A 24805-nucleotide genomic window follows, 5' to 3' on the forward strand; every position below is an offset into this window, starting at 1 on the left:
TCTAGCCACTGCCTTCTCAGCATCAGACCCAATTAGTCAGTTGGTTTCCCTCAACATTTACACCCTGATCCTCACTGCTAGCCCCAGTGTAAATCTGAGCGCCCCTGCCATGTTCCCATCAGCTCTGTTTGGATTTATTTTCTGTCATGTAAGTTGTTTCTGTATGAGATGTTGATGCTGCTGTTTTCTTTTCTGATGCAGTTTCACTTTTTAAATAGAGCTAAAATGCCAAACCAACAAACTTTAATTAAAAACCAGGTTGGAATATGCAAAGTGTCAGGTCATCCCGGCTTTATGGGAGTAGCCCCAGGCCTGCAGGCTGTCTGCCCCACTGCCCTACTTCTACTTGCTGGTTCCCCCATGTCAGGGCTCCTTCGGCACCGCAGTGTCACCCCCACCCCAACAAATTTACATGCATGTGCGTACTCTCTCATAACCTGATTACTTTACAGGAGATGCCTTCTCCACACAGCGCCTGCAGCATTTATAACAGGGGACCCCAGTCCTATAAACAAAGGGTCGAGCTGCTTTATCTGTGCTATGTTAGAAACTGTGTGTGTGTGTGTGTATGTGTGTGAGAGACAGGGGAGGTGTGTTAATCTAACAGCTGGCTGAGCCCAGGTGAGACATGGGTGGCAGGTTATTTATAGAGCGACGTCAAACTGAGTCATATTGATGATTGGGGTCATGAAGGACTCATTACAGCTCTAAAGCTTATCTTTCCTGTATCAGGGTCACATGTACACTGAGCGCATATGACAGAGCTGACTCTTTTTGTCAGACGTGTGTGTGTCATGGTTATATTTATGGTCTTTTTGGTGTATATGGACACATATTTAACATTACAGAGAGTTGCTGTGATTAAAGGTGTGCTAAACATGGCAACATAATGCAAGAAAGACAAAGAGACAGATCAAGCCAAGTAATATTGGTTAATTTGGACTTCTGCCATGTCATGAAGGATCTTTTACTACCACCCTGACCTAAAGATCAAAATCAATGCAGCTGAACCACAGATTCTTTTTTATTTAATGCATTCTTTCTCATTGTCAAAACCTGGTTCCTACATTACCCATAATACTAGTATTATGTGTGTAATGTGTGTAATGTGTGTAATGTGTGTTAAACTAGTAGTGAGTGATGTCGCCCCGAGCCGCTAGCTGCGACAGAGGTCTGGTGAGCTCACTTCTTTCTAACTCCACATCCCCACAATTGTTTTTAAATTTCAAACTTGTAGGCTTCAGACAACTTCTCGGAGCTCCCTCTGGGGCCACAAAAGGCTTTATGCACCTTTTGTTTTCTTGCACTAGTTAATGTTTAAGAAGCAGCTCTAGGATTTGACTTCAGACAGCATTGTCTCTTCAGTCTGTTGAGTTAATGGGAAGACTAATTCAAATTCATTGATTAAAACTCACATGTAGAGAATTACAGAAATGACATTTGTGAACTTATTTGTTTTATTTTGGCAAACATTACCTTAACACTAATGGAGTGATCTAGCATCAGATCTTCAGTAAGTGCATTTATCTCCCTTATGTCTTATTTGTCTTAATTATTAGATTACATGGCATGTTTTGATGCACTGTAAGATCTAGAATTATTTCGCATTACATCTGCACATCTAACTGAGTGTGCCATTGTGTTGTTGATGTACCTGGTTTCAGGTGAAGGCTGCGGAACAGAGATCGTGGGCTCACTGTCGTGTCTCTTCAACTCCACCTCCACTGTGATGGTTTGCTGGTCCTCCTCACGCACACGCAGCTCCTCCTGGGTCCTGAACACAAACAACCACACATAAAATCACATGCAGGGAGGAAATGAAACACGTGTGAAAAACAAACACAGCCACATCTTAGCAACAGGAAGAATGGGCCTACTCATAAACACGTCTTCTCCTCTACCCACCCACCACACCCAGAAATGTCTAATGCTGTGAAAACGTAAAGCTCAAAAACAGCTCAGCTCCTGTTTAAAAAGGGTTATGATGTGAAAGTAGCATTCATGCTCCCGACTCACCTCCCGTCATGGGTAAGAGACTGGGTGTGTCTCCTGGAGACAGAAGACAGAGTGTCAGTACAAGCTGTATATGAGAACTGCAGCAGCTAGCTAACATGTTGCTCTTACAAAGTTCACACGAGTAACTACTGACGCCATAATGGCAATGATCTCTGTTTAAGTAAGGATTTTTAGTAAAACTAATTACATATTATTGTAGAAACAACACAAAATGCTGCTAGAACTTTTCAGATAAATTTGAGTGAACACAGAAAAAGCAAAGAAAACATTTCATTTCAGCCCGACAAATCTCTTTGTCAATATGTTGTATTTTATACTAAACAAATTAACATCAATATCTTTTTCACATAGATCCAGTGAATGCATTTATCTCTGTTGGCCACAATGATATGAAATACACGTTACGCTATTACGTAGCGGTCTCACTTTGTAATGAATGACTCCAGTTTCTTTAAGTATGTATGTGTGTGAGTGTGCGTGTATTGGCACCTGTATCGGGGGTGCTCGGCACAGTCAGAGGGGGACCTCTCTGGGATGGACAGAGAGGTGGTGGAAGAGAGAGTGGTGGCGATTGACGCTGTGGTGGCTTCTTCAAACGATGGAGGAGTACATGGAAGAAGATCTGGTCGCCCTGGAGGAGAGAGAGAGAGAGAGAGAGAGAGAGACTATTATTTATCTTTGAGAGTTGGTACCTGTTAATTCTTATTCTTCTTATTCTTCTTCTTCTTATTTCACTTCATGAAGTGCTGTTCTGCCTGTGTAGCCTTTTGTTTCCCATAGCAACTAAATTCTGATCAAATCTGCATCTGTTAGTGGCCTCTGTTCCTATTATCTGTGTCTGGTTATCTTGGGTATGCAACTCTGTATGCAGGTGTTGTTTACCCTCATCCTCCAGCGTCGGGAAGCTGCGAGCTCCTCTCAGGTCGTAGATGTTCTCGTCTCTCTCAGAGGGCAGCTGGCTGGCTGACCAGGCTGCACCGGGACCAGCACACTTAGGCACAGACAACGACACACGACCCTTCTTGGATGGAGATGACTTCAGAGCTGCGGCACAATGAACATCAACTCATTAAATAAGTTGGGAAAACATGGACGCCTGATATAGTATATTGTGCAGTCAGAATAAAAGACTAAGCCTACTATTACCATATTATTAATATACCTTTTTATCCAACAACCCCTTCTCTAGTGGTTGTTAGTTGTTGTTTGAATTGTTTCGTTTTTCTTTTTCTCACTTTGAGTTTTTTTTTTCTGATTTACAGTCTGATGTTACCTTTCAAAATAAAAATTGCAAATCATCAATCAAAGTTTTAAGATTCAAACAGCCCACACAAATCATAACAAATCTAAACATAAGACTGGTGACATCTATCAGTGCATATATCAGCGTATGGATTCAACCTGTTAATTCATGGAAATGTATCCCTGAATGGTTACGTACTTCACAGGGTCTCTGGATTATGAGGCAGCAATATAATAAGAAATTAAATTCTGAGTTGAGGTAAAAACTAAAAGGTTGAAAATGATTTCCCTCCTGCACTGTTACAGATAGTTATTTCTTTGTGTGAAAATCCTTGGAAAGTTACAAAAAAGAAAACTGCAAAAGGATCAAATTGAACCCTCACATGACATGAAGCAGCACCTAATAAGGCAGTTAGCTACTGCATCTGATTTTCCTGTCAAGGCTCGGCAGTAAAAGAGACAAAAGCCGGCGTGGCTCTTCCCACGCAGCCCCGTTTGACTATGTAAGGCAGTGTAAAGTGAACTCACAGGAGCTCTTCTTGAAAACCATGCTGCTCATGAACTTGAAGAACCTGTCGGCGTAGAAGCCTGGCCGGTGGACTGATACAGTGTCCTGAGGGAGAGACGGAGAGATTAATGAGACAAACAGTGCATGAATAAAATGATCAAACCGGCGCTTACAGTAGATTAAACTGTCTATTAGTCCCTTCAGTGTCCCATTTCAGTAATTCTTCTTCTCTGGGTCAGACCATCAGACAGAACACATACACAAAAAGACAAACGACAGACAGAAACACAGTCAGACAAGGCTACAGACACGTCTCTTCATTATTTATGTTGCAGCAGACTGAGATCACTCTGCCAGCAGACTGACAGATGACACTTGGTGTTTGGTTTAGACTGAAGGAGGGAGGGAGGGAGGGATGGAGGAGACTGAAGATGCGAAGGGACGGCAGCTCGGTTATTATTAGCTTTTTGCATCGCTGGACTTCACCATGAGTAACATCTTGCATGAGGCATTCATCTAACCGAGGCAACTGTATGTAACAAAGAGAGAGGGAGGAGTACCCACTATTATCAGCAACAGTGACGCACAGGAGGATGTTACGGGGCTGCTTGCTCTCCCACATATATCTTGTGTATGAGTGTGTTTCAGAGTGGGAGAGTGGAGTGAGTAAGGAGGAGGTGGGGGAGAGATTGATAGGATAGGAGAGTGGATGAAGAGTGAGATGTGAGATCTGGAGGCACTCATACCATCCCAGACCGTAAGCAGTATATTGTCTGACCAAAATAATACATCTACAAAAAGTCACATTTATGAGCAAATCTTACATAAAATGGAGCACATAATACATTTTTTCTATCATCCTTGTGCTTATGCTACCAAGAGGCATTCTGAAATGGTTTGCAAGCTTTAGCTCCATTTCTACAACAAAGACTGTGACCCTGAAATAGTGATATCAGGCGTGGCAGCACATAATATAAACGGTTGTATGCCGGCTGGTATGAGCAGCCAATCTTCATGGCTCAGGTCTTGTTTGTTTGTCATATAAATATGCACACTATTAATTATAGTAGTGGTAATTATAGCGTGCAACTACTTCAGGTTCACACAACACTGAGTCTCTCTTTGTTCCTCTCACTTCAATAAAGGCTGACTGTTCATAAAGGTGATTCAATACGAGCAAAACTTAGTAATGGTGACAATGACAGAAGACAACGAGAATGAACTTGCAGCTATACTAAAATATTTGCTCAATAAAAGACAACTGTGGAGGCATTTCATTTAGATTTAGAGTAATCCGTAGCCCTGCTTAAAGCTGACTTCTAATAAGCTTAAAAACACAAACACACAGACATTGATGTGTATAGGTAGACCTGCCTGTTGTTTTTCAATAACTGTGTTGAGTACAGGGAGTGCAGAGCTACTAGGCCAGGAGGATATTAAACAGTTATATTCACAGTTTTTGCTGTACAGGTTGAAAGAGAGTGACATGCACAAGCCGACAGAAAATACACAGAGACAGATTGTTCCTCAAAACAATGAAGTCTGCCAAACTTGAAGCTAATAAAAGTCCTCACAGACACAAAGATCCAAAAACAAAAAACACATTGAGGCTATCGTTTATAAGTTCTGGTACGCGCTAAATTGTCATAAGAGAGGACCAGACTGTATGTAAACACAACCAGCAACATGTCTGGATAATGTGAAAATACAACACAAGATGGAGAGTTAAGACAAACCATTTTATAGTTTTTTGTTACCCAATTAGAAAAGAGTCAGTGTGTATGTATATATATATATATGTATTGAGTATGACCTCCTGTGTGTGTGTGTGTGTGTGTGTGTGTGTGTGTGTGTGAGAGTGAGTGTGTGTATACTGTCCTTGTATACACTGGCTGTGTCTCTATGTAAAAAGCTATTAAAAACTCACCCCATCATGAACCAAAGCCTTCCACGTGTGCTCCAGTTTCTTGATTAGCCTGTGGAAACACAGAGAAGCACAGTGATGTTAAACAGGTCTTATATATTAGAGTCACAGGCAAATGAATATAAGCAACACGCCTGTAGGCTGAGGACCTTAAATGTGCTGTCTGAAGTGATTCAGTTGTTTCAGTGTATGAGTAAACAGTGTGTACATGTAGTTATTTGACTTCCATCTCCAGCCAGCGTCAGACTGAGATATGTAGCTGATGACCTGTGGTGACCACATGTAACCACATGAGTCCTGTGATGATCACCTGTAGGACTGCAGGATGTCGATGATTCCGATGTAGAGAAGAAGTCGCTCCCCTTTTCCATTCACAGCGGGGATACCCCCCATCCTAAAAGGAAGAAGCAAAATAGTTTTTTTTGGCGTTTTTAAGCATTATTTTGAATCACAAAATCCCATTGTTCAATACAACACTTTTTATCTAACGCTTAATACCATCAATATATATTGAAAGTCTATATAAGTCCCAGTTTGATGGCTATATATATATTTGGTGAGCTGTTGTTTCTACCAGCAATCTAACTTGTGAGAATCTTTATTTTAACAAAAACGTACAAAGAGAATTAAGTAGTTTTTATTTGTAGTCATTCAGACTACGACACTAATTAATTCATCATCATCTAATCTTGCAACTTCCTTCACTCGTGCCACAGTCTTAATTTCATAGCTGGCAGATTTGGCCTGCCACGACACTACTGACTGTTAAATAACATCACATTTTAAATCTCCTCTTAAGTTTTTTTAAAAGCTTTTTAGACCAGACAAGGCAAAATGTTCTGAAAAATGTTTGGCCCCCATTGGCGCTGTAAACTGCAGGTGTTCAGACTATAAACAGGTACATGGGAGTTGCAGTTTAAATCTAAGTACTAAAAACAGTTGAAGTGTCAATTAAAGTTGAAACACTAAAAGGGTTTGAAGTGTAAGTTGAAGTTGAAGCACTGAAAGTGTCAGATGAAGTGTAAGCAAAGTGTGGGGAATTGTTTAACAGGAAGAGTTTGAAGAAGCTTTTTTTGAGAAAAGTTGAAGAGATGAAGAGGGAGAGTGAAGTGTAAGCACTGAAAGCAGTTGTAAGGGATGAAAGCAACTGAGTAAGTGCTAATAAATAAGAGTTTATTATAGTTAATTTATATTCAATGTTAGTGCAAGTCTGAGACATGCACGCTCCCTTTTTTAAGTGCCGGCAGTCACGTTTATCTCCCAGCTCCTTTGCAGACAGCCTCTCGTTTCTCGGGCTAAACTCACGTGTCGTCAGTGTCGATGGACCCTCCGCAGGCGGCTCCTCCCTGGATGGACTCCATGGCTGTGGAGTACAGGGCCTTCTGCTGGGCCACGGGCCTCTTCTCATCGCTGCCGCCCTGGGAGCCCTCCATCTGCCTCTCCCTCTCTGCCTGGTCCATGTTGTGAACCCCGAGCAGCAGACTGTAGTCCATGATCTTAAAGCTTTCTAGCACCTGAGCAAAGGACACATACAGACAGGTGTAAGTGTGCAGTGATTGACAGACACGTGATGAATAAATCTGGGGGAAAGCTTTTATCCAGAGTGCGTAACAGTGTCAGCGCCAGAGGGAATGAGAGCTGTAACGCTGGGGATGTTAATGCTACACAGAAGACACTGAGCTACACAGCGATGAGCAAGCATGCAGATAGCCAGTGTGTGCACATATATTCCCAAGTACATGTGCTATAAAAGTAAATGTGAGGTGGTGATTTACAAGACAAGGGCAGGCCTGCTACCAGACCAGCCACCTTGTTAAACCTCTTGCTCTAATTTATAGTGAGGGGGATCCTGGGAATGCCAAACACTCTCATAAATAGCTTTTTCTTTCCCTGCCTTCTTCACTCTCGCCTTCCTCCGTCCATGATCCTCTATTATTAATCAGGGCACCATAAGTATCCTGGTTTTCCCAACTCTTATCCATTTCCTTTTGTGAACTTTCTACTCTGTGTCTTTATCTACCTCTTTCCCTTTGGGACGCTGCATTATGGCATCACTTTATCCTTCCTTCTCCGCTTCCTCTAATCCTTCCCTCTAACCATTACTGTCCCCTTCTCTCTCTCTCTCTCTCTCTCTCTCTGGAGGATCTCTCTGGAGACTCTTGATCCGGGTGTTATGTGGATCCCCCTTCAGAATCAGAAAACCACCCTCACCAGCTTGTTTTCCCTCCTTCCTGCCATCTCTCTCGCCTGTCTATCTCAACATAAAACAGCAGCTGGAATGTATCCAACTCACCAGGCAGTCTCTCTGTAGGGTCTTGACCAGCGCGTTGTAAGTGTCCTGGTCTAACATCAGTCCGTCCTGCAGGTCTTGCATGAAGTCCAGGTCTTTGAAAGTGGGCCTGGCCTTCTCTCTTTCCTTCTTGGATGCTCGCCTCTTGTAGGTGGAGCCCTTCAGGTCGTATTTCAGATGCATTCGAACCACGCGGGGAAGGACGTTGTTCATCACCACCACGCGGATGTTTTTCCCGCCCGACTGGACGCAGTAGAGGCCGAAAAACTTGGGCAGCAAAGTGCGAGGGTTCTGATTCAAGTTCTGGAGAAGAGTGCATGAGAGAGGGAGAAAGGTTAGGTATCTTTAAGGAATGAAGAGCAACAGTAATGACTAAAACAAAGGTGAAACACTATTCAGAAGGCAGCTAATTTACATAAAAATGTTCTGCTTATCCAAATGCAATAACAACATCTACTTAAACATATTTTAGATATAGTACTTTAACAATTACTTCAATCCATTTTCTACATGATTCTGCCTTTACTCAATACAAGACTCTCCCCTCAATCAACAATCTGTGTTGAATATTTCAGTAGTCAATCCAAACAAATGAGGTTAGTCGGACTGGGTGCTCAGTTAAAAACCTGCTTTGACCTTGGGACCTGGGCCAGCTCAGTTCCATTAGAGAAATGAGAAGGAAGAGAAAGAGAGGGAGAGAGCTAGTTGTGGTCCATATAGCGATAACACACAGAAATGACTTCAAGAGGAGAAAGAAAGAGGACAGACAGAGGAGAGATGAAGGATGAATGCGGGAGTGTGGCTAAAAGGCTCAGCACTCTGTAAATGACCTTCAGATGAGAGAAACTGGTAGAGCGAGCAGCAAAATGATGGAGAGAGATTGCAGAGAGAGAGAGAGAAAGAGCATCCTCTGCCCTCAGCCACACACGACCCTTCTGTCAATGTTAAGAGGGCAGAGCGGTGACGAGCCAACAACACAGACACGTGAGGGAGAGGAGGGAGAGGAGAGGGAAATGTGAGCATGAAAGAAAAGCTGGAGAAAGAGTGGGATTAAAACGTGGGGCAGAGCGAGAGATAAAGGAGAATAAATTACGCTGAGAGTGTCGCAGCAGGGAGAGTGATAAGACATTAAAAACGTGAGAGAGGATGGAAAGACGAGGCATATAATAGAAGAGGAAGGGAGAAAAGTGGCAGCAGTGGAGTCGGTTACATCACTGTGATCTGTATGCTGCCCAGAGCCAGACTCCTCAGCCAGCCCACTACCATCAGCCAGTCAGCTGTGGAAGACATGTGGAGCTCCACCAATGACTGCCTGCATGTTGTCTGTTATGTTATGCTACAAATACAGATGAGCTTGCACGACTACACGCACTGTGCTTTCCTGTTTTTATTCTGTTCTTCGCATCTTTAAGTTGATGCTTTTTTTTTTTTGAGCCTATAAAATTGCATCCATCTTTATTATGTTTTGTGTGGTTTTTACTTTGCGTTCATCTTGACATGGGTTTAATTTGTCTGTCTTTCTCTGCTATTCTGTCTCTTTTCTTCCGTCCACCTGCTCTGGCATTGGGCTACAGCCATCCTACGTGATCCTGAATCTCTCTACCTTCATTAAACCTCTTTCTTGGACCAATTATAACTGCAAAAAATGCTTCAGAGCACCCCCAAAAACGAGGGAAAAAGTCACAGTAAATGTTCTGGGCCTTTAACGTCCCTAAATGATTAAATGAATTCCTACAGTGGTCTTTGGCCACGGCTGTCGGCACATGAATAAACACAAGGCTGGAGGCCGTGAACCTTAAAGAGGCTGTGATGGTAGCATGGACATACATGGAGCTGTTGTTGGTTGAGTCTCTTATGAAACTTCATGGCCAGAGGTTTCAGTCGGAGATCATAGAGCTGTTATGCTTTATACGAACAGGATGTCACAAGGAGAGATTTCCAGGGTCTTATATAAACCTGGGATCTAAAAATGTGACTCAAAATAAGGATATCAGGGAGGTCGCCACTCAAATGAAAGTGTGAGGGATGCATGTGTGCAGTACATGAACACTGACAGGTTTCTCCACCTTTTGTACAGTCTGTATGAATCTGTGTCTTCACTATATGTGCATGTGCCTTGATAACTGGATAGAAGACAGGCTTATTGTTTTGTTTGAGTGCGTATATTTGTATGCATGAGCAATATTTATTCACTATGCATTTCCCTGCATGTGTGATGCCTACCGTGAAGAGGAAAAAGGGGAAACTACTGAACCTGAAAGCAGCTGAAATGCGGTGACACACACACTTTGCTTACCATGTAGTATCCAGGCAGCAGTTTCTGTAAGAATTCAGCCTCCTTGTGCATCACGGTCTTGATGATGAACTCGTCGTCCCTTGTAAGATAGAAGACCGAGCCACTCGCGCCAGGATTGGACAGCTCGATCAGAGGCTCATTACATAGGGAGTACTGCAGGTACGCACAGAGACGTACAAACACACACACACACACACACACACACACACACAGGAACAGAGAAATACTGATCAAAACATTGAAAACCTTAAACAAATTGACAGTTTTTGTGGATTGGCCCACGTTCTTTAAGCATAACACTTATACAGAAGCCAATATTCTGTAATGTCTGTCTGTCAATAATAACTCAGACACCGTGAAAAAGAAATTGCCATGTGAACAGATCTGATAACCTTAACTAAAATAAAGTTAGGATTAGATAAACATAGTCAAATTCTATTAATATCAAGTCCTTAATCAAACTATGACTATCAGAGTAAATTCAGTTTGCATCACATGCCAAAGATGTTCCCTCAGGCAGGAACACCACTCTCTCAAGTACTGACTATTCACGTTTTTTTCCAGGACAACTGGATTCTCTACCCTCTAAATCTTGTGTAAAAAGAACAGCTAAAAAAACAGGCAACAGAAGAAAGCAACAAGGGTATACTATGGTAACAATGTGATAGAAAGAGGGTTAATGTGGCTCTCCTATAAAGAAAATAAACCAGAATATAAATCACGTAGTTCTCCAAGCAATCCACGTAAAGAGCTTAATCCAAGTATTGCATTATGTAGAATAACATCAATATTTTAGATTATTGCAGTCAATGTAAATATAGCAAGGGATAGAGGACTTTTCATCTCCTTGATAAAACTCTCATAACTCCCTTTTGACAACACATTAATGGAGTACTTAATCGATTTAGGACTGTACTCCCTTCACAGTGTTGGACTCACAAGACTAAAAAAAAACATGTTATTCCACACATTCTTCTTCCTTGTGTAAAATCTGTGGAGTTCGCCTTCAACTAAGCATGATAACCTGACGACAGCCTGCATGGAACAAAACATATGAATTAGGAGTTCCCACACACATAAATACACATTATGGAAGAATTATGAGAAGAAATGATAATATGAAGTAGATAAAGCTTGTGAGTGCAAGAGAAACAAAGAGTGAGGAAGAAGTACAGTACATGCTGTAGTAGAACAGAGGTAGCTAATATAGACTGGATGCATTTAGATGTCAGATAATGACGGCTTTTAAATTTTAGCTTTGCTAATCATCACATCAGACTCCTGCTGATGTGATGATTCCTCCTGCTGATGGCATTCTCTCCCATCACTCAGCTGCTTAAAAGCAAGTAATGACAGACATAATTTTTGAAAAAGGTGAAGCTGCCCCCCACCTACCTTCTGCTAATGGCTCACTTTTCAAACATGACATTTAATTTAATCTTTTTTTCACATGAACACACAGCTGCACAGGGTTAGAGGGAAAATGTTGAAATGATACAGCTGACTGGGAATGGCAACATGCACACAGAGGCACGTAAAATTATCTTCACACCGAGACGGTTAATCTAACAGACAGGAAAATCGTTTTGTAGATAAAGTTATTTTCATACAATTTATACATGAATGTAATGCATGTATAGTTTCAGATTTGTCTCGTTTGTTGCTTTTTGTGCTCTCACAGGGCGATGATCTAGTCTTGTTACTCTGCGTGCTTGGCAGTAGAGTACAAGCTAAATGCGTCAAAGCTCTTATAAAGATGCACCCCTCATTAAGACCTCTATGGAAATCTTTTAAAGGTGGACTAATCTGTTATGGAAAGGTGTGGAAAAACTTAGCTATTCTACTACTATGAATATAATGTGACACAACACTGAGATATTATTTTTCAATTTTCTACCTCCACAAGGGGTCTAGATTTAGGTTCAGGCAGAGACCAGTGTCCCTGGATCTGAAATATATATGCAGGGTCTCATGTCACTTCCTGGGTCTCAAGTCCTTTAATTAAAGATGCTCTCTATCAATTAGGCCAATTAGATTTAATTAGAGCACCCCGTCCCCCGAAGATTGAGTACTTCTAAAGTTAGTAATGTTAGTTCGTTTACATGGATGTAGCAAGATACAGAAAGACAGAAGAAAGTGTGTGAACTTTAGTTTCTGATTCTGAGATTCTATTTCTTAATAAACAACGTCATACATATAACTTAAAATGTTAAAACTGAGTCTGGTAGCAAGTTGGTGATACCACTTAAGTCCCCAGATAACTTGTGGACAGATGACACGGCAGAAACAAGGCAGGATGTGGTGTTTCCACGTGGTTGGAACACGCAGAAACACTGACGAAGCACTGTATGTATATTCTGCCAGACTGCTCAGGGCAGAGCAGTGAATCATGCAGCCTCCAGGTCCTCCACACTGATGAGGGGTGACAAGCCGCAGACCTCCTCCCCTCTGCCCTCGCTTATGCCGTTTCATGGCTTCTCGTCCTCCTTCTTCCCCTCTCACCTCCCCGTTTGTCATCCATAGTTCTCTTCTTTATTAATTCCTTTGTTTTTACATGCCTCTTCTTTCACTTTGTAGCACACAAGTCTAATCTGAAGATTTCCTGGAGACTGTTTAGCATCCATGTGGTAAGAGTTAAAATTTAATTAATTTAAGGACACAGACGATACAGCAAGTAAAATCTTACCAGGTAGTCATCCGGCCTGATGCCAAACAGTTCTCTGAAGTAGCGGAAGGCCACAGGGGCGTATGTTTTAAAGCGGAAGTCTGGGAAATGGTGGGCTGGAGTGAGGTTGCTGCCTTCACTAAAATACAGAAAAATATCAGAGCACATAAGACAGTAATCAAATTCATTTTTCTCAAGTGAACATCAAACAGGCAGGTTAAGAACAACCAGTCAATATACAAGTATACAGTTTTTTATGTGTTTGGTTGCAGTAGAGACCTGGGGAAGAAGATGCTCTCCACCACGTAGAAGTCCTGCATCAACACGTCTCTCTCAGGCTTGGAGCTCAGGTTGCCCACTGTGTAACCGATGCCCAGCTGGATGGCACCTTTCAAGGCTGAGGATGTGGTCTGTACAGAGAGGCGTGAGGGAGGCAGAGGGAGATGAGTGAAATACTTGTCCCTTCTTTAACCCTCAGTCAATGAATGGTACTATTCTGAGCTGGAGCACATCATTTTAGAGAAAACATTAACATTTAATGCTTTTAAAATGCAAAAATATCCAGTATATGTTCTGTTTTTTTGTGCACTCCCATGTCTTTACATGTTTAGAACCAGAAAATACATCATGGCACAGGCATGTGCTGTCTATAGTACCTTTTTGTAAGTAGTTTCGCCGGATGCATCCACCCCTCTGTGGCCAATCTTCTTTCCCTGACCAGGCAGGCCTGAGGATGAGGGCATCTGATGAGAAAAAGAGCGAGAGAGACTTCATTATAGGGACAGGAGGATTTGCACCTGTTCATTAATTTTGATTGTTTATTATGTAGTTATGAACTGACTTGCAGTAAGCAGACCATCAAAATGCAAACTTTGGTCCATCTCTTCTAAGGATCTTTGATTAGTGGAACTTTACTTCCTTAATCAACCCAACTCAAACTGCGCATAGCATGAGGTCTGATAGCACAGTTCGTAATTTAATCTGATTTAGAAACAGTTTTAATGGTTGAAGCTGCAGTGGATATTTTCTCAAAGCCAGACATCCAACGTAAATATTTATTTTGCTGCTTTTTGGTTTAAACTGGCATTTATGTAAAATTAAATGTCCTCATGCGGACTCAAATTAAACAAACTGTGCAATACTTCTAAATGTTTGCTTCAACATACAGCAAAGTAGCTGCAGTGCCAGATGGATGGGATTTACCAAATTAGGAGGATTAAGATAATGTGAGCCAAGTTGTCGAGCAAAGACAAAGAATACTGAAGAGGGATTTACTTTGTTTGACTACACTTTCTGGTACTTTGTTGTCTGTACTGACTTTTGTGGCAGTCTTCATGCACCAAGCGAGGAATATTACGTACAGCAAATATTAAATTACCCAAATATTAATTGCCCCTAAGATCCTCAGATCAAACCTTTTTATAGGCTTCATTAGCGTTGGGCTAAAACCAAAGAACTAGTAGTTATTGATGTGGAGGATCAAAAAGGAACTAAAAAGAGAAGCGTGACAGAGCTGATGATCACAGGGACAGATGGCAGCTCACCTCTGTGATGAAGGCTTTCTTAGCAGCAGCATCTGAGAGAGAGAGAGACATACACAGCAGAGAGACAGAGATGACTGTGTTAGTCGCACTGAGACAGAGAGGCTCCATTACTGAGCATCATTAGTGCTGTGACAAAGATGAATCCCAAAGGGTCAACACAGCGGTCCAACATTATGTAATAACAGTGTCAAACACAAGTGGGGGTCTGTCAGCTGCAGGAACTGCAGGAAACAGTAACGTCAGCCGCAAGGGCACCAAGTCCTTTTCAAAGTCCTATGTACTGTGTGTGTGATTGAATGCATTTTTAGCCATGCTAGCGGCTCTAGAGATGGCAATGTTGGTCTGTCTGTTGGTTGGTCAGTCCACCACTTTGGTCCAGACTGAAATATCACAAATCTGCCATGCAGTTATATACGGACATTCGTGGTTCCCAGAGGATGAATCCTACTCACTTTTGTGATCCCTTGACTTTTCCTCTAGCGCCACCATGAGGTCCACATTTGTGGTTTTGAGTGAAATGTTTCATCAACTATTGGATGGATGCCATGAAATGTGGTACCCTTATTCATGTCCCCCTCAGGGTGAATTCTTATGACTTAAAACTCATCCAGTGCCATCAAGAGGTCTAAATTTCTGTGTGTTGAATACTTTGGTTTATGACCAAATACCTGCAAAACTGTACTTTGAAAACTTTACATTGTAAAAGCCAATCAATGTCACATTTTCTGTCAGATATAAAAGGTAAAGGGTTAAACATACATACATACATAAACATGCACAAGTCTTGACTGAAAAAAGCTCAGACACCCTTTTCCTCAAGTTTCCCTTTAAACTAAGGTGGAAAGAACAGTTCTACAAACTTTAAATCTGCTGTTTGTTGAAGTGGGAATAAACGACACACTCGCACTCTTTAGCAGATTTTACAAGGCTAATATTATCTAGAGACAAACAAATACAAACGGCACACATTACATATCGCAATCTAACTAATCTCAGAAGTACAGCAATCTTACATCTGCTATGCTGTAATAATTTTTAGTCTAATAACAGGATGCAGGCAGTAGAGAGAGGCAATCAGAGGACTGTTTTCGGCAGGAAGGCCTGAAATAGACACATAATTATAGATGTATAACACTCAGCATAATAATGGAGAGAAGGCTCAGGAGGGCAGGAAAGACAGAACACAAATTGAGCAAATGAACGAGTGGAAAGAGACAGAGAGAGGGGATGAGACAGGGCTTCAGACAGCACAAGAGTCAGGCTGATTAATTCCCTCGCTGTTATCATAACCAATATCACACTCAGACACCCAGACGGTGGAATTTATAGAGAAACTGCAGATATGTTTGCAACAGCAGCAACACAGTCTGACTGCTGGGAATTAATAAATGAAGATGCAAATATCAGTGATGAGATCAAATAATTGGCAGAAACATTGGACAGAACACAAGGTTTATCAATGTGATTACTTTCTATTATGTCTGTACGTGTGTGCATGGCAGAATACTAGTGTCTAACAAGACTCTGTACACCTGTATGGCCTACACAGTCTATAAGGAACATACACAGTCAGTCATGCTTCATCTAACTAAAGCTTGTGTATGCAAATGATGTAGTGTTAGCATTCATTAATAGTAATATTGACATTATTATTAATATATTTACTGTGTTAGGCAAAAGATAGAACCTGTGTAACTCCTTCAGCCACAATAGACCTTTTCATTGCAAACATTTTGTAATAATAATAATAACATAAATGAATTATGGCTCCGTTCCATTAAGTATCTCAATAAGCCAATCCAGTGAGCCAGCATGCATGAATGTTATTAAATACACCTGTGTCAAAATGTCTGCAGTGAAAAATGGCTTTTGTCTGATGCGACTACACCTCCTTTTTACCCTGAAACTGATATAGCTAAATGATGTACATCAAATACTAGTGTTATTAGTTACACCTGTGCTCTCTCTCATATAACATGTCAAAATGTCTGCGGTGAAAAGAGGCTTTTTTACCCCAACTATCACTGTTTTGTATCAAAGAGAAGACACAGAATGTTTACAAGTGAGCCCGTAACACATTTTGACATATATATATTATTATTGAACAACTGACACCAGGTCAACTAAGGATGACAGGAGATGACACAAGACTTTCTGGCTGTGATCTTTGGAGGCTCCAACCAGTAAAAAATGAATCAGTCTCCCCCACCGGCTGAGACAATAACAGCTAACCTATATAACCCAGTGTCACTCAGGAGTGGGATAGCATCTTCACAGCGAGAAGTGTTTGCAGCTGAATTGATAGCCTGCCTCTGTAGTCTCTGCCTCTGTGCGCCTGTCTGCCTGCCTCTCGTGGACGCCCATGTGACTGAGCCACAGAATAGCCTGTTTGCCAACCCTCCTCCTCCTCAGTGTCTCTATCTCTCGCTCCCTCTGTCACACACATTTACACTGGGATGAGCAAGCCAAAGCGTGCCAATGCAATCCCGGCAACGCTCCCTGCAAACTGGAACATCCAGGGAATAACATTTGAGGAGAAAAAAAAACCTGCTGGTGAAGGAATGTTTGCAATGCAGATAATTAAAGAGGAGGCTCTCCTGCTTTTCACCATGCTGTACTATTTATTTGTATCTGTAAGCCCAAGCATGTAGATGCTTGTGATTGGTGTGTTTCTTTCACATCTCTTCTGTCATTTCCGAATACCTGTTCCCTGAGTGTGCATGTATTTGTGTGTGTGTTTGTGTGTGCATCTCTTTCTTTCCACATGCCTGCACCTGTTAAGACAGCCCTCAGAGTGTGTATGCAAGCGTAGGTATGTGTAAGGTGGAGTGAGTGTGTGACTGCTAGCGTAAGGCATAGTGTGTGTGCAGTGAATAAGTCAGGCTATGTGTGTGTGTGTGTGTGTGTGTCCAAGCATGTGCTCCATCTCTCCCTGCTCGACTATGAGCGAAACACCACCGTGAAAGTCAGAAACAGACAAATTTGCACGCAGTAGAGTTAGATGGCTGATATATTGTATGAATTGTTATTACTACAATATATTTTGATGTCTTTGAAAACCAATAAAGAGCAGTACTTATTTGACCTTTATATCAAAAAAGACGTAGTAGACACAGGCCTCTGCACAAGATATTTACCAAACAAATCTACCAGACATATCTACTGTATCAGAAGCTACTCTAAACTATCTAGTCTATTCAGACAGTGCATTAATCTGCAGTCTGACTATGAGGTACAAATAGAAAGGCTTTTTGCATCCTGAAACATCAAATATCAAATCAAATCAAATATCTGAATCTTCAATCCAAAATCACGCTTTTACTGTACATTCACGTAATATATGCATGTATACATAATATAACATATAACATTCATCTACAGACATAGAGTAAAACACAGACATGAACATTGTTACTATTAACAAATAAATTACGGGAGGACAGAGACGGTCCTTGAAAGAAGAGAGTGTATGAAAGCTCGAGTAAGAGCAATGCAGAACCACGTTTCCATTTTAGCCATTTAATTTAAGTTTATGCCAAACTGAAATGTAATTATATTATGATTACAGGAAACCAATTGTGAGTGCTAATGACAAAACCATCATGCCCTACTGCTTCAACAGAGGCTAAGAGGCTTCAGAATGAGGACATGAGGTAAAATAGGTCCTCCTCCAGCAGTCTGTAGAGCTCTTCAGGGGACAGACCAACAAATAGACACATCCAAATAAATAGCTGCTAGCTGAGACTGTTGCTTAGTCGGACTGCTATGTGTTGGTTTAATGGTCCAGTCTGGTCCATTACCAGCTGGTGATAGCCATGGGAGGCGAAGTGAGACACAGACTGATCTATATCATTTGCCTACTGGCAATACACTGTTTCCTGTTTGAAACAGTGAAAGATGCACAATTGGAACTAGTAAACATTACAAAGCTCCCACGACTCGAAACAATGGATGCAGCAACATACTTTGCAAAAACAATACTAATAAACATAATTCTTGCAATAGAAGATTATTCCACTGATACAACATAAAAGCAGAGATGTAACACAATGGCGCTGAGATACATGTTGATTATTCAGATATATGGAGACATTCATGCACCAACATTACACTTAGACTTTTGCAAATTCTAATTATTTCCTCTTCCTCTTATATCTTGAAGGTTTATAACGTTACATCTTTATCATTTTATTAACGCGAGTGACAAAGACACTGTTTACACTGACTGAAATATTCAAATTCATTCCATTAAACAGAAATATTCACGTTGTCTTGTGCATCGTTTTATACACGTTTTCCAAAACTGACATATTTTGTATCTTTTGGAAACTTAACACTAGAATCTCTACTAGAATTCAAAATAAAGTTATGTGGGTTTGAATAATGTTGCAATGCTGCACAGCATATTTTTTGACTGGCTTTGTGCTTTTTGAAGGGTAAGTGTGGATTGGTAACACCTGGTTGATACCTGATCCATTTAAAAATAGTCAGTATTGATGCTAATACCAATCAGATGTATCAGATGAGTTTACTCTGCATGCATGCTTTCAGGTCACTGAATATAGTGTTCATCATGAACTTATGAAAAAAGGGATGCTCTGAAACACTAATCAATGTTACAGAGTTACATAGAGGATTAATATCGTCTTTTAATGTCAGCAATAGGTAACATCTAAACTCAGTGTTTCCGACACAACCCAGTTCATTAAAATTGCGATATAAAACAAAATGGTGTCATTAAAAGCTTTCATGTTACCTGTTATAATAACCTGTATTACATTCTATGTCCTAGGCTTTGGCAGTACACAGTACATATACAATAAATATCTGCTCTGACCTCATGTTTATATTCCCTCTCTCACACACACAGTTTTTCTCCCTCTTGTTTCCATGGTGCCTCAATTGAGGTCAACCAGCGTTTTTATGACTAAGGCACGTGTGCCTGGAATCAACAGACAGATGCTGCCTTCCACATGTTCTTTCATGCTGCTCTTAAATAGAGCATTAGCACAGCCACACAGTAGTATATAATACAACTCACCGACACACAGGCACATACAGACTACAGCTGTTAACCCACTCGTTCACATGAGCATACATGACAGTAAAAAAGGCAAAATAAAACCAGCAGCAGCCTCATATGACTTACAAAGGGGAATTAACAACAACCATCCACTGAAACAAAATGCTATCAAACACATCGTAATTACAAGTAATTACAACAATTTGTTGTAGTCAGCGCTGATGTGTCTCACTGACAGCGATGTCTGACCCAGATGGGATCAATACTGGGACTCCCCGAGGATGAGCTAAGTAAGAGGCAGTCTTTGAGATGATTGTTTGTTATCTTGGCAGAGGCTAAGTGATGATGCTCTGGCCATCGATTGGGTGTTAATTTTTCATGCCACAACAACAGCAACGAAGCAGCGCTTGCTTTATGTGTCAAACTGCATCTGACCTGACCTATAGAAAGCAGAAATCCATACATCTGTCAAAATGTTAAAGAGCAGTAAAATCAACAAGGCAGCCTGCTCAATACAAAGAGGGGTAAGATACAGTCAGCTCTTGTGTCAGTATTTTGCCTCGTGAACAGTGCTGTGGGATTGTAATATTATCTCTGACAACAGCGTGATGATGAGTGTTAGAGGAGAAACTCATCCGTTCTCTTTTGTCCAGGATGCTGCTGAAGTTCAGAAAGACAGAGCCGCCTCGAGGACCTCCTTTTTTAGAATTTGTTAATTTATGGTTAACCTCAACCTAGTTCACTTTCCACAGGAGAGTTATGTAACAGTGATGGCTGCTGTTTCGACTGAGGGAAGGCAAACTGATCCTAAATCAGTGTCATCAGGCCATACCACCCTTGAGCCCTTGAACCCTCAGTAGCCAGCGGCTTGTGTATTTTTCCATGAGCACACCAGTCAGCCAGTGTGGTCCTCGTCCTCTTGGCCACGGCCCAGAATGGAAAAGGGGAGGCTGTAAAGAGGCCTAATTGAGTACATTTAGATGCACACTAAAGTCAGTCTTCAGGATATGATGTTTACTTGGCACACACACATAAAATGATTTTATGACAACTCTCTGTTGTGTGAGCAGGCTTTATTTTCAGACACCTTAACATCTCATTTCTGTACCGTCTAACAGTTGAGAATGAAGCCACTTTGTTTTATTGCCTTAACATATTTTCACACTGTCTGCTGGACAAGAATTGTCTCTTCTTGTCATCAGTAATGGAAAAGCAACACGTGATGTGTTCAGTTCAATATTTAACCTTTTTGTCTTTAGTTTTGAGATATATGCTTAATTGCTTTCTTGGCAAGAGTTGGATGAGAAGATCAATACCACTTTCATATCCATAAAGTATGAAATTAGAGCTAGGGGATGATTAGCTTAGCTTACATACAGACTGGAAGCAGGGGGAAATAGCTAGCCTGGCTCTGTTGTGATATCAACCTTTTCAATTAACTCTCTGCGAGAAGACCAATAAGTGTATTGTCAAATTATTCTTTTAAAATCACATTTAGTTTTTCTGACTACCGCTAATGTGATTCAAGTCAACAGCACACCTGTGCAAATGGCAGGAAGTGATCAAAAACACGGATTAGGTGTTTACATGTCACAGTATCCTGGTTTGATTCAGAGTAATCCAGCTCGACCCAACCAAAGAGCTTCTCTGTGTTTCTGTAACTAGGACATGATGCTAGCATGCACATAAGCAGGATACACTAAAAGCTCAGCACTAATGTGCATATAAACATACTAAGTGACTCTTTCTTCTTGTGTGCGGAAGTAGATATCTGTGTGTGCATCTAAGTATATAATTCGTCTCAACTGACCAATCCTCCTGGATCAGTTCAGAGCCAATTGGATCGCGACACTAATAATTAAAGAGTCATCAACTTCCTAATGCTAAGCTTTTCAAAAAGGCTTTGAACGTTCCTCACAATGACTGCACTCTGGCAGAATAATATCCTTACGGCTTATCCGTACTGCTTCTGCATGTAAACACGCACAGTACCAGACACAGGCAGAGAAACACAGACGGTAATGCCAGCTACTTACAGGCTACAGTAGGAAGTTGCACTCAGCTCTAAATACGTTAACACGTCTTAAACTGGCGTGATGGGTGCATCCACAACCTTCTCCCTAAAGTACATTTCCTCTCAGCATTCCTCTGATTTACTGAACAAAGCAGTGTGCACAGAGGGCAAAGCTGCTCCGTCCTCCCCTGTCAGTGCATGTCATACACTTTGTATAATACAGTGAATGTGTGGAGGAAGCGGAGGCTGGAGAGGACAGCTTTTCACGATGCCAAGTCATCCATTATGATCAATGGCATCAGGCTTAATAAAAAGCTTCCTGCCTACTGCTGGCTCAAAAAAACCTCAACCCTTTGAGACATTTAGCTTGGAGCCAGATGATGAGCAACACGCAAAGACAAACCTGTATTTACTTAAGGAGCCTTTGACAAATTCTTTAGGCTGCAAGTAATACTTTTCATTACAGATGAATCTTTGATTAACTGATTTATCACTTGGTCTATGGAACAAAAACAAATATATAAGATAACTGTCACAGAAAACAGAGAAAAGCAGCAAATCAAATCAGAACTGAACAAGCCAAACTTATTTATCCAAACAGCTGCAGATTCATGTCCAGTTTAAATGTCTGGTTGATCAACACATTGATTCATTAATTAACTGTTTGAGATCTAAAATACTGTGTATCTTCTTAAATTAAGAAACTGGTCGATTAATTAATTACTTAATGGAAGAGGAAAGTAATAGAATGCTATTTTGATCATTCGTTATAGTTGCTTGTTACAGATTTGGACATTAGAGTTTGAATTGCCACTGAATGATTAATCACTTACCAAAAAAACAGATTAGGTTGATTGACAAAGAAAATATTAATTAGCTGCTAGATATTATTGTAACAAAGACACTGAGCTGATAAATGCAGACATATGATGAGTTAGTTTATATGCCAGCCTGCCATTGCATACAAGTTGAACAATAGCCATTTTAAAGAGAAAAACTCCAGCAACAGTACTGATTTTCCTTGCCTTTTAAGCACATAAAAACAGAGCAGACACCACTGATTTTCTTAAGACAACAAACTATTGCATTCCCATTGAATCTTCTGAGGTTTTGCAAGGGTCACACAGGCAGACAGAAGCCTTAAAGCAAAGCCAGCTAAATCACAGTCACTATTACTTTACTATCCCTAATCCCAATCCCATTCTCTCCAGGCTACTAGACTAACTGTCTGGATTATCAGGATAAGATGGCACCAATGCAAGGACAGGTGGAAGTCAAGAGATCGTCTGTCTGGTTTTCTGGGTTGATGGCTGTCTCCGCTCTGCTTTGGTGTTAGAGAAAATGCAACTGTCAATCAAAAAATAATCTATTTCTTTAAACAATTCAGACACTGATGATTGCAGAAATGGCTGTACTTCTGTTATATAAACACATTTCTCTGCTATGAAAGGTTAAAATATTAAAATTACACACCTGGTTGTACTCTGTATCTACCATCTGCCTTCCCCGTCCAAATCCATCTATTTAACATTAAAACTGAGAATGAAATGTGGCTGAAATGACTAGATCGGCAGTTACTGACAGCAGCCAGTGACTCCAGTCTAAATCTCGCCGCCGAGGTGAAGCCAACATTTTCATTTCACACTGTGGCTCAGACTAATGGAACAGGTGCGTATGAAAGTGTAATTTTTCCTTGGAGAGGCCAGAAAGCTCAGCAGACTTTGAAATGGAAATTCAAAGTGAGGAGATGCAGAGAGCGGTGTCTTTATTAAAGAGGAGTCTAGCTGCTCTGCCAAATTCTGACAAAATATTATGAAAACCAAAGTGGTAGTAGCTGGTTTTTACACACACCACAGGGACACGCACACATGGATACACCTCCGAAAGTCAATAAAACAGCAACTCCTGTCAGCTACGCAGAGCAGACGTCTACCTGTGTGTTTGTGGGAGTGTGATGCCTGCCCACAGTGTGAGTCAACATGTCGACTGACTCAGTACTCTTCTCCATCAGGGGAAGAGTGGTAGTAATTGATATTTCTATATTCACAATGTCAGTTAGCATTTTCTCCTGGACACCAGCTGGTGGGAATGTTGTATTAATACCACGGGATTGATATGTCAAGAGTGTGTGTGTCCTATACTCCCTCGGGGAGGTGTTGCTGCTCCTGAAGAGACTGGAATGGTTGAGTAGCAGCACCCGGTTCTCTGGGCAAAGCTAAAAACAGCTCAGTCCTCCCGGCAAAACGTCACACAAACACACGCAAGTGCTCAAACTCTTATGCAATTTCAGTATGTTTTTCATTACTGAGCTCCCAGATCAGAACCGAGCTTAGTGATCCTTGCTGATCCTCAAAATGCAGTCGAAGCTTTCAGCCAAGAGAAAAAGGTCCTTTTACGGACTGGAGAGGAGAGGAGAGGAGACTGAGTAGGGAGTCATGGGAGTGGAGTGGGTAATACAAATAAACAGGGTGGTGATCAGCTTGACTCCTGTGTGCTGCTGTTATTGCTGAGAGCAGCATCTTCTGCCACTGGTGACTCAGTGGAGGGTAATCTACAGAAGGAACACAGTTGCACAACATCATAGGTAACTGCTGCTCATACCTGTACAGACACATCTACACAGATATGCACATCTGTGGCTCAGAGCAGAGCTGAAACTCATGCTTAAAAGAAAACTTGTGTCACGCAATATGAAGCACAAAGTGAGCTATTTTTCCTATACATACACTATGTGTTATGCATTTGTATTACATTATCTAACTGCCATGAAGGTGTTGAGCAAGTGACTCACAAGACAGCTTTCCAGAATCAATTGCTACTTAAATTCACAAAAAACAACAGCAGCAATGTTGACTTAAACTGCTTCAAGTTAACCATGTAGGCTGCGCCAGTCTTAATGGCAATAACAGTTGTCTTCAGCCATCATCCAAATACTCTGTGGCACTGCATTTATCCCAGCATGCCCCTTAGAGGCGCTAAACTTAGAAATGCTACGCCACACAGACCACCTGTGCAGGCTGCCATCTAAATGAATAGCACCGCTGTTGAGTAGCAGCCTCAGGTATAGGTTGGTTACTCAGCAAGGTGTACTCCATCATTTACCATTCTACCGAACACTAAGATGCCTCTATCTCTTATACACAGTGTGAGGCTGCACAGTCTGTGGTTTCAAAGAGAAATTCTCTCCACAGCTATTGTAGGCTCAGATGAAAACCCACAGAAAAACTGACAGACAGACAGACAGTGGCCTTGGCCTTCTGTAAAATACAATACAGCAAATAAC

General features: G+C 41.2%; 1 protein-coding gene across 1 annotated transcript in view; it reads right to left on the minus strand.

Moving 5' to 3' along the window:
- The window catches only part of pip5k1ca (phosphatidylinositol-4-phosphate 5-kinase, type I, gamma a), a 36354-nt gene that overhangs the window by 4408 nt on the left and 7141 nt on the right, over nt 1-24805 (minus strand). The window contains exons 2-15 of the mRNA XM_070908217.1: nt 14486-14517; nt 13598-13684; nt 13221-13351; nt 12963-13080; nt 10277-10429; nt 7984-8283; nt 6996-7204; nt 6001-6084; nt 5694-5742; nt 3787-3871; nt 2899-3060; nt 2498-2647; nt 2017-2068; nt 1655-1774 (exon numbers count right to left, since the gene is read on the minus strand). Of these exons, the coding sequence (XP_070764318.1) occupies nt 1655-1774; nt 2017-2068; nt 2498-2647; nt 2899-3060; nt 3787-3871; nt 5694-5742; nt 6001-6084; nt 6996-7204; nt 7984-8283; nt 10277-10429; nt 12963-13080; nt 13221-13351; nt 13598-13684; nt 14486-14517 (1732 nt within the window). The remainder of the gene's footprint in view (nt 1-1654; nt 1775-2016; nt 2069-2497; nt 2648-2898; nt 3061-3786; nt 3872-5693; nt 5743-6000; nt 6085-6995; nt 7205-7983; nt 8284-10276; nt 10430-12962; nt 13081-13220; nt 13352-13597; nt 13685-14485; nt 14518-24805) is intronic.

Source organism: Enoplosus armatus, chromosome 7 (genome assembly GCF_043641665.1).
Source record: "Enoplosus armatus isolate fEnoArm2 chromosome 7, fEnoArm2.hap1, whole genome shotgun sequence".
In the NCBI taxonomy this organism is placed as follows: domain Eukaryota; kingdom Metazoa; phylum Chordata; class Actinopteri; order Centrarchiformes; family Enoplosidae; genus Enoplosus; species Enoplosus armatus.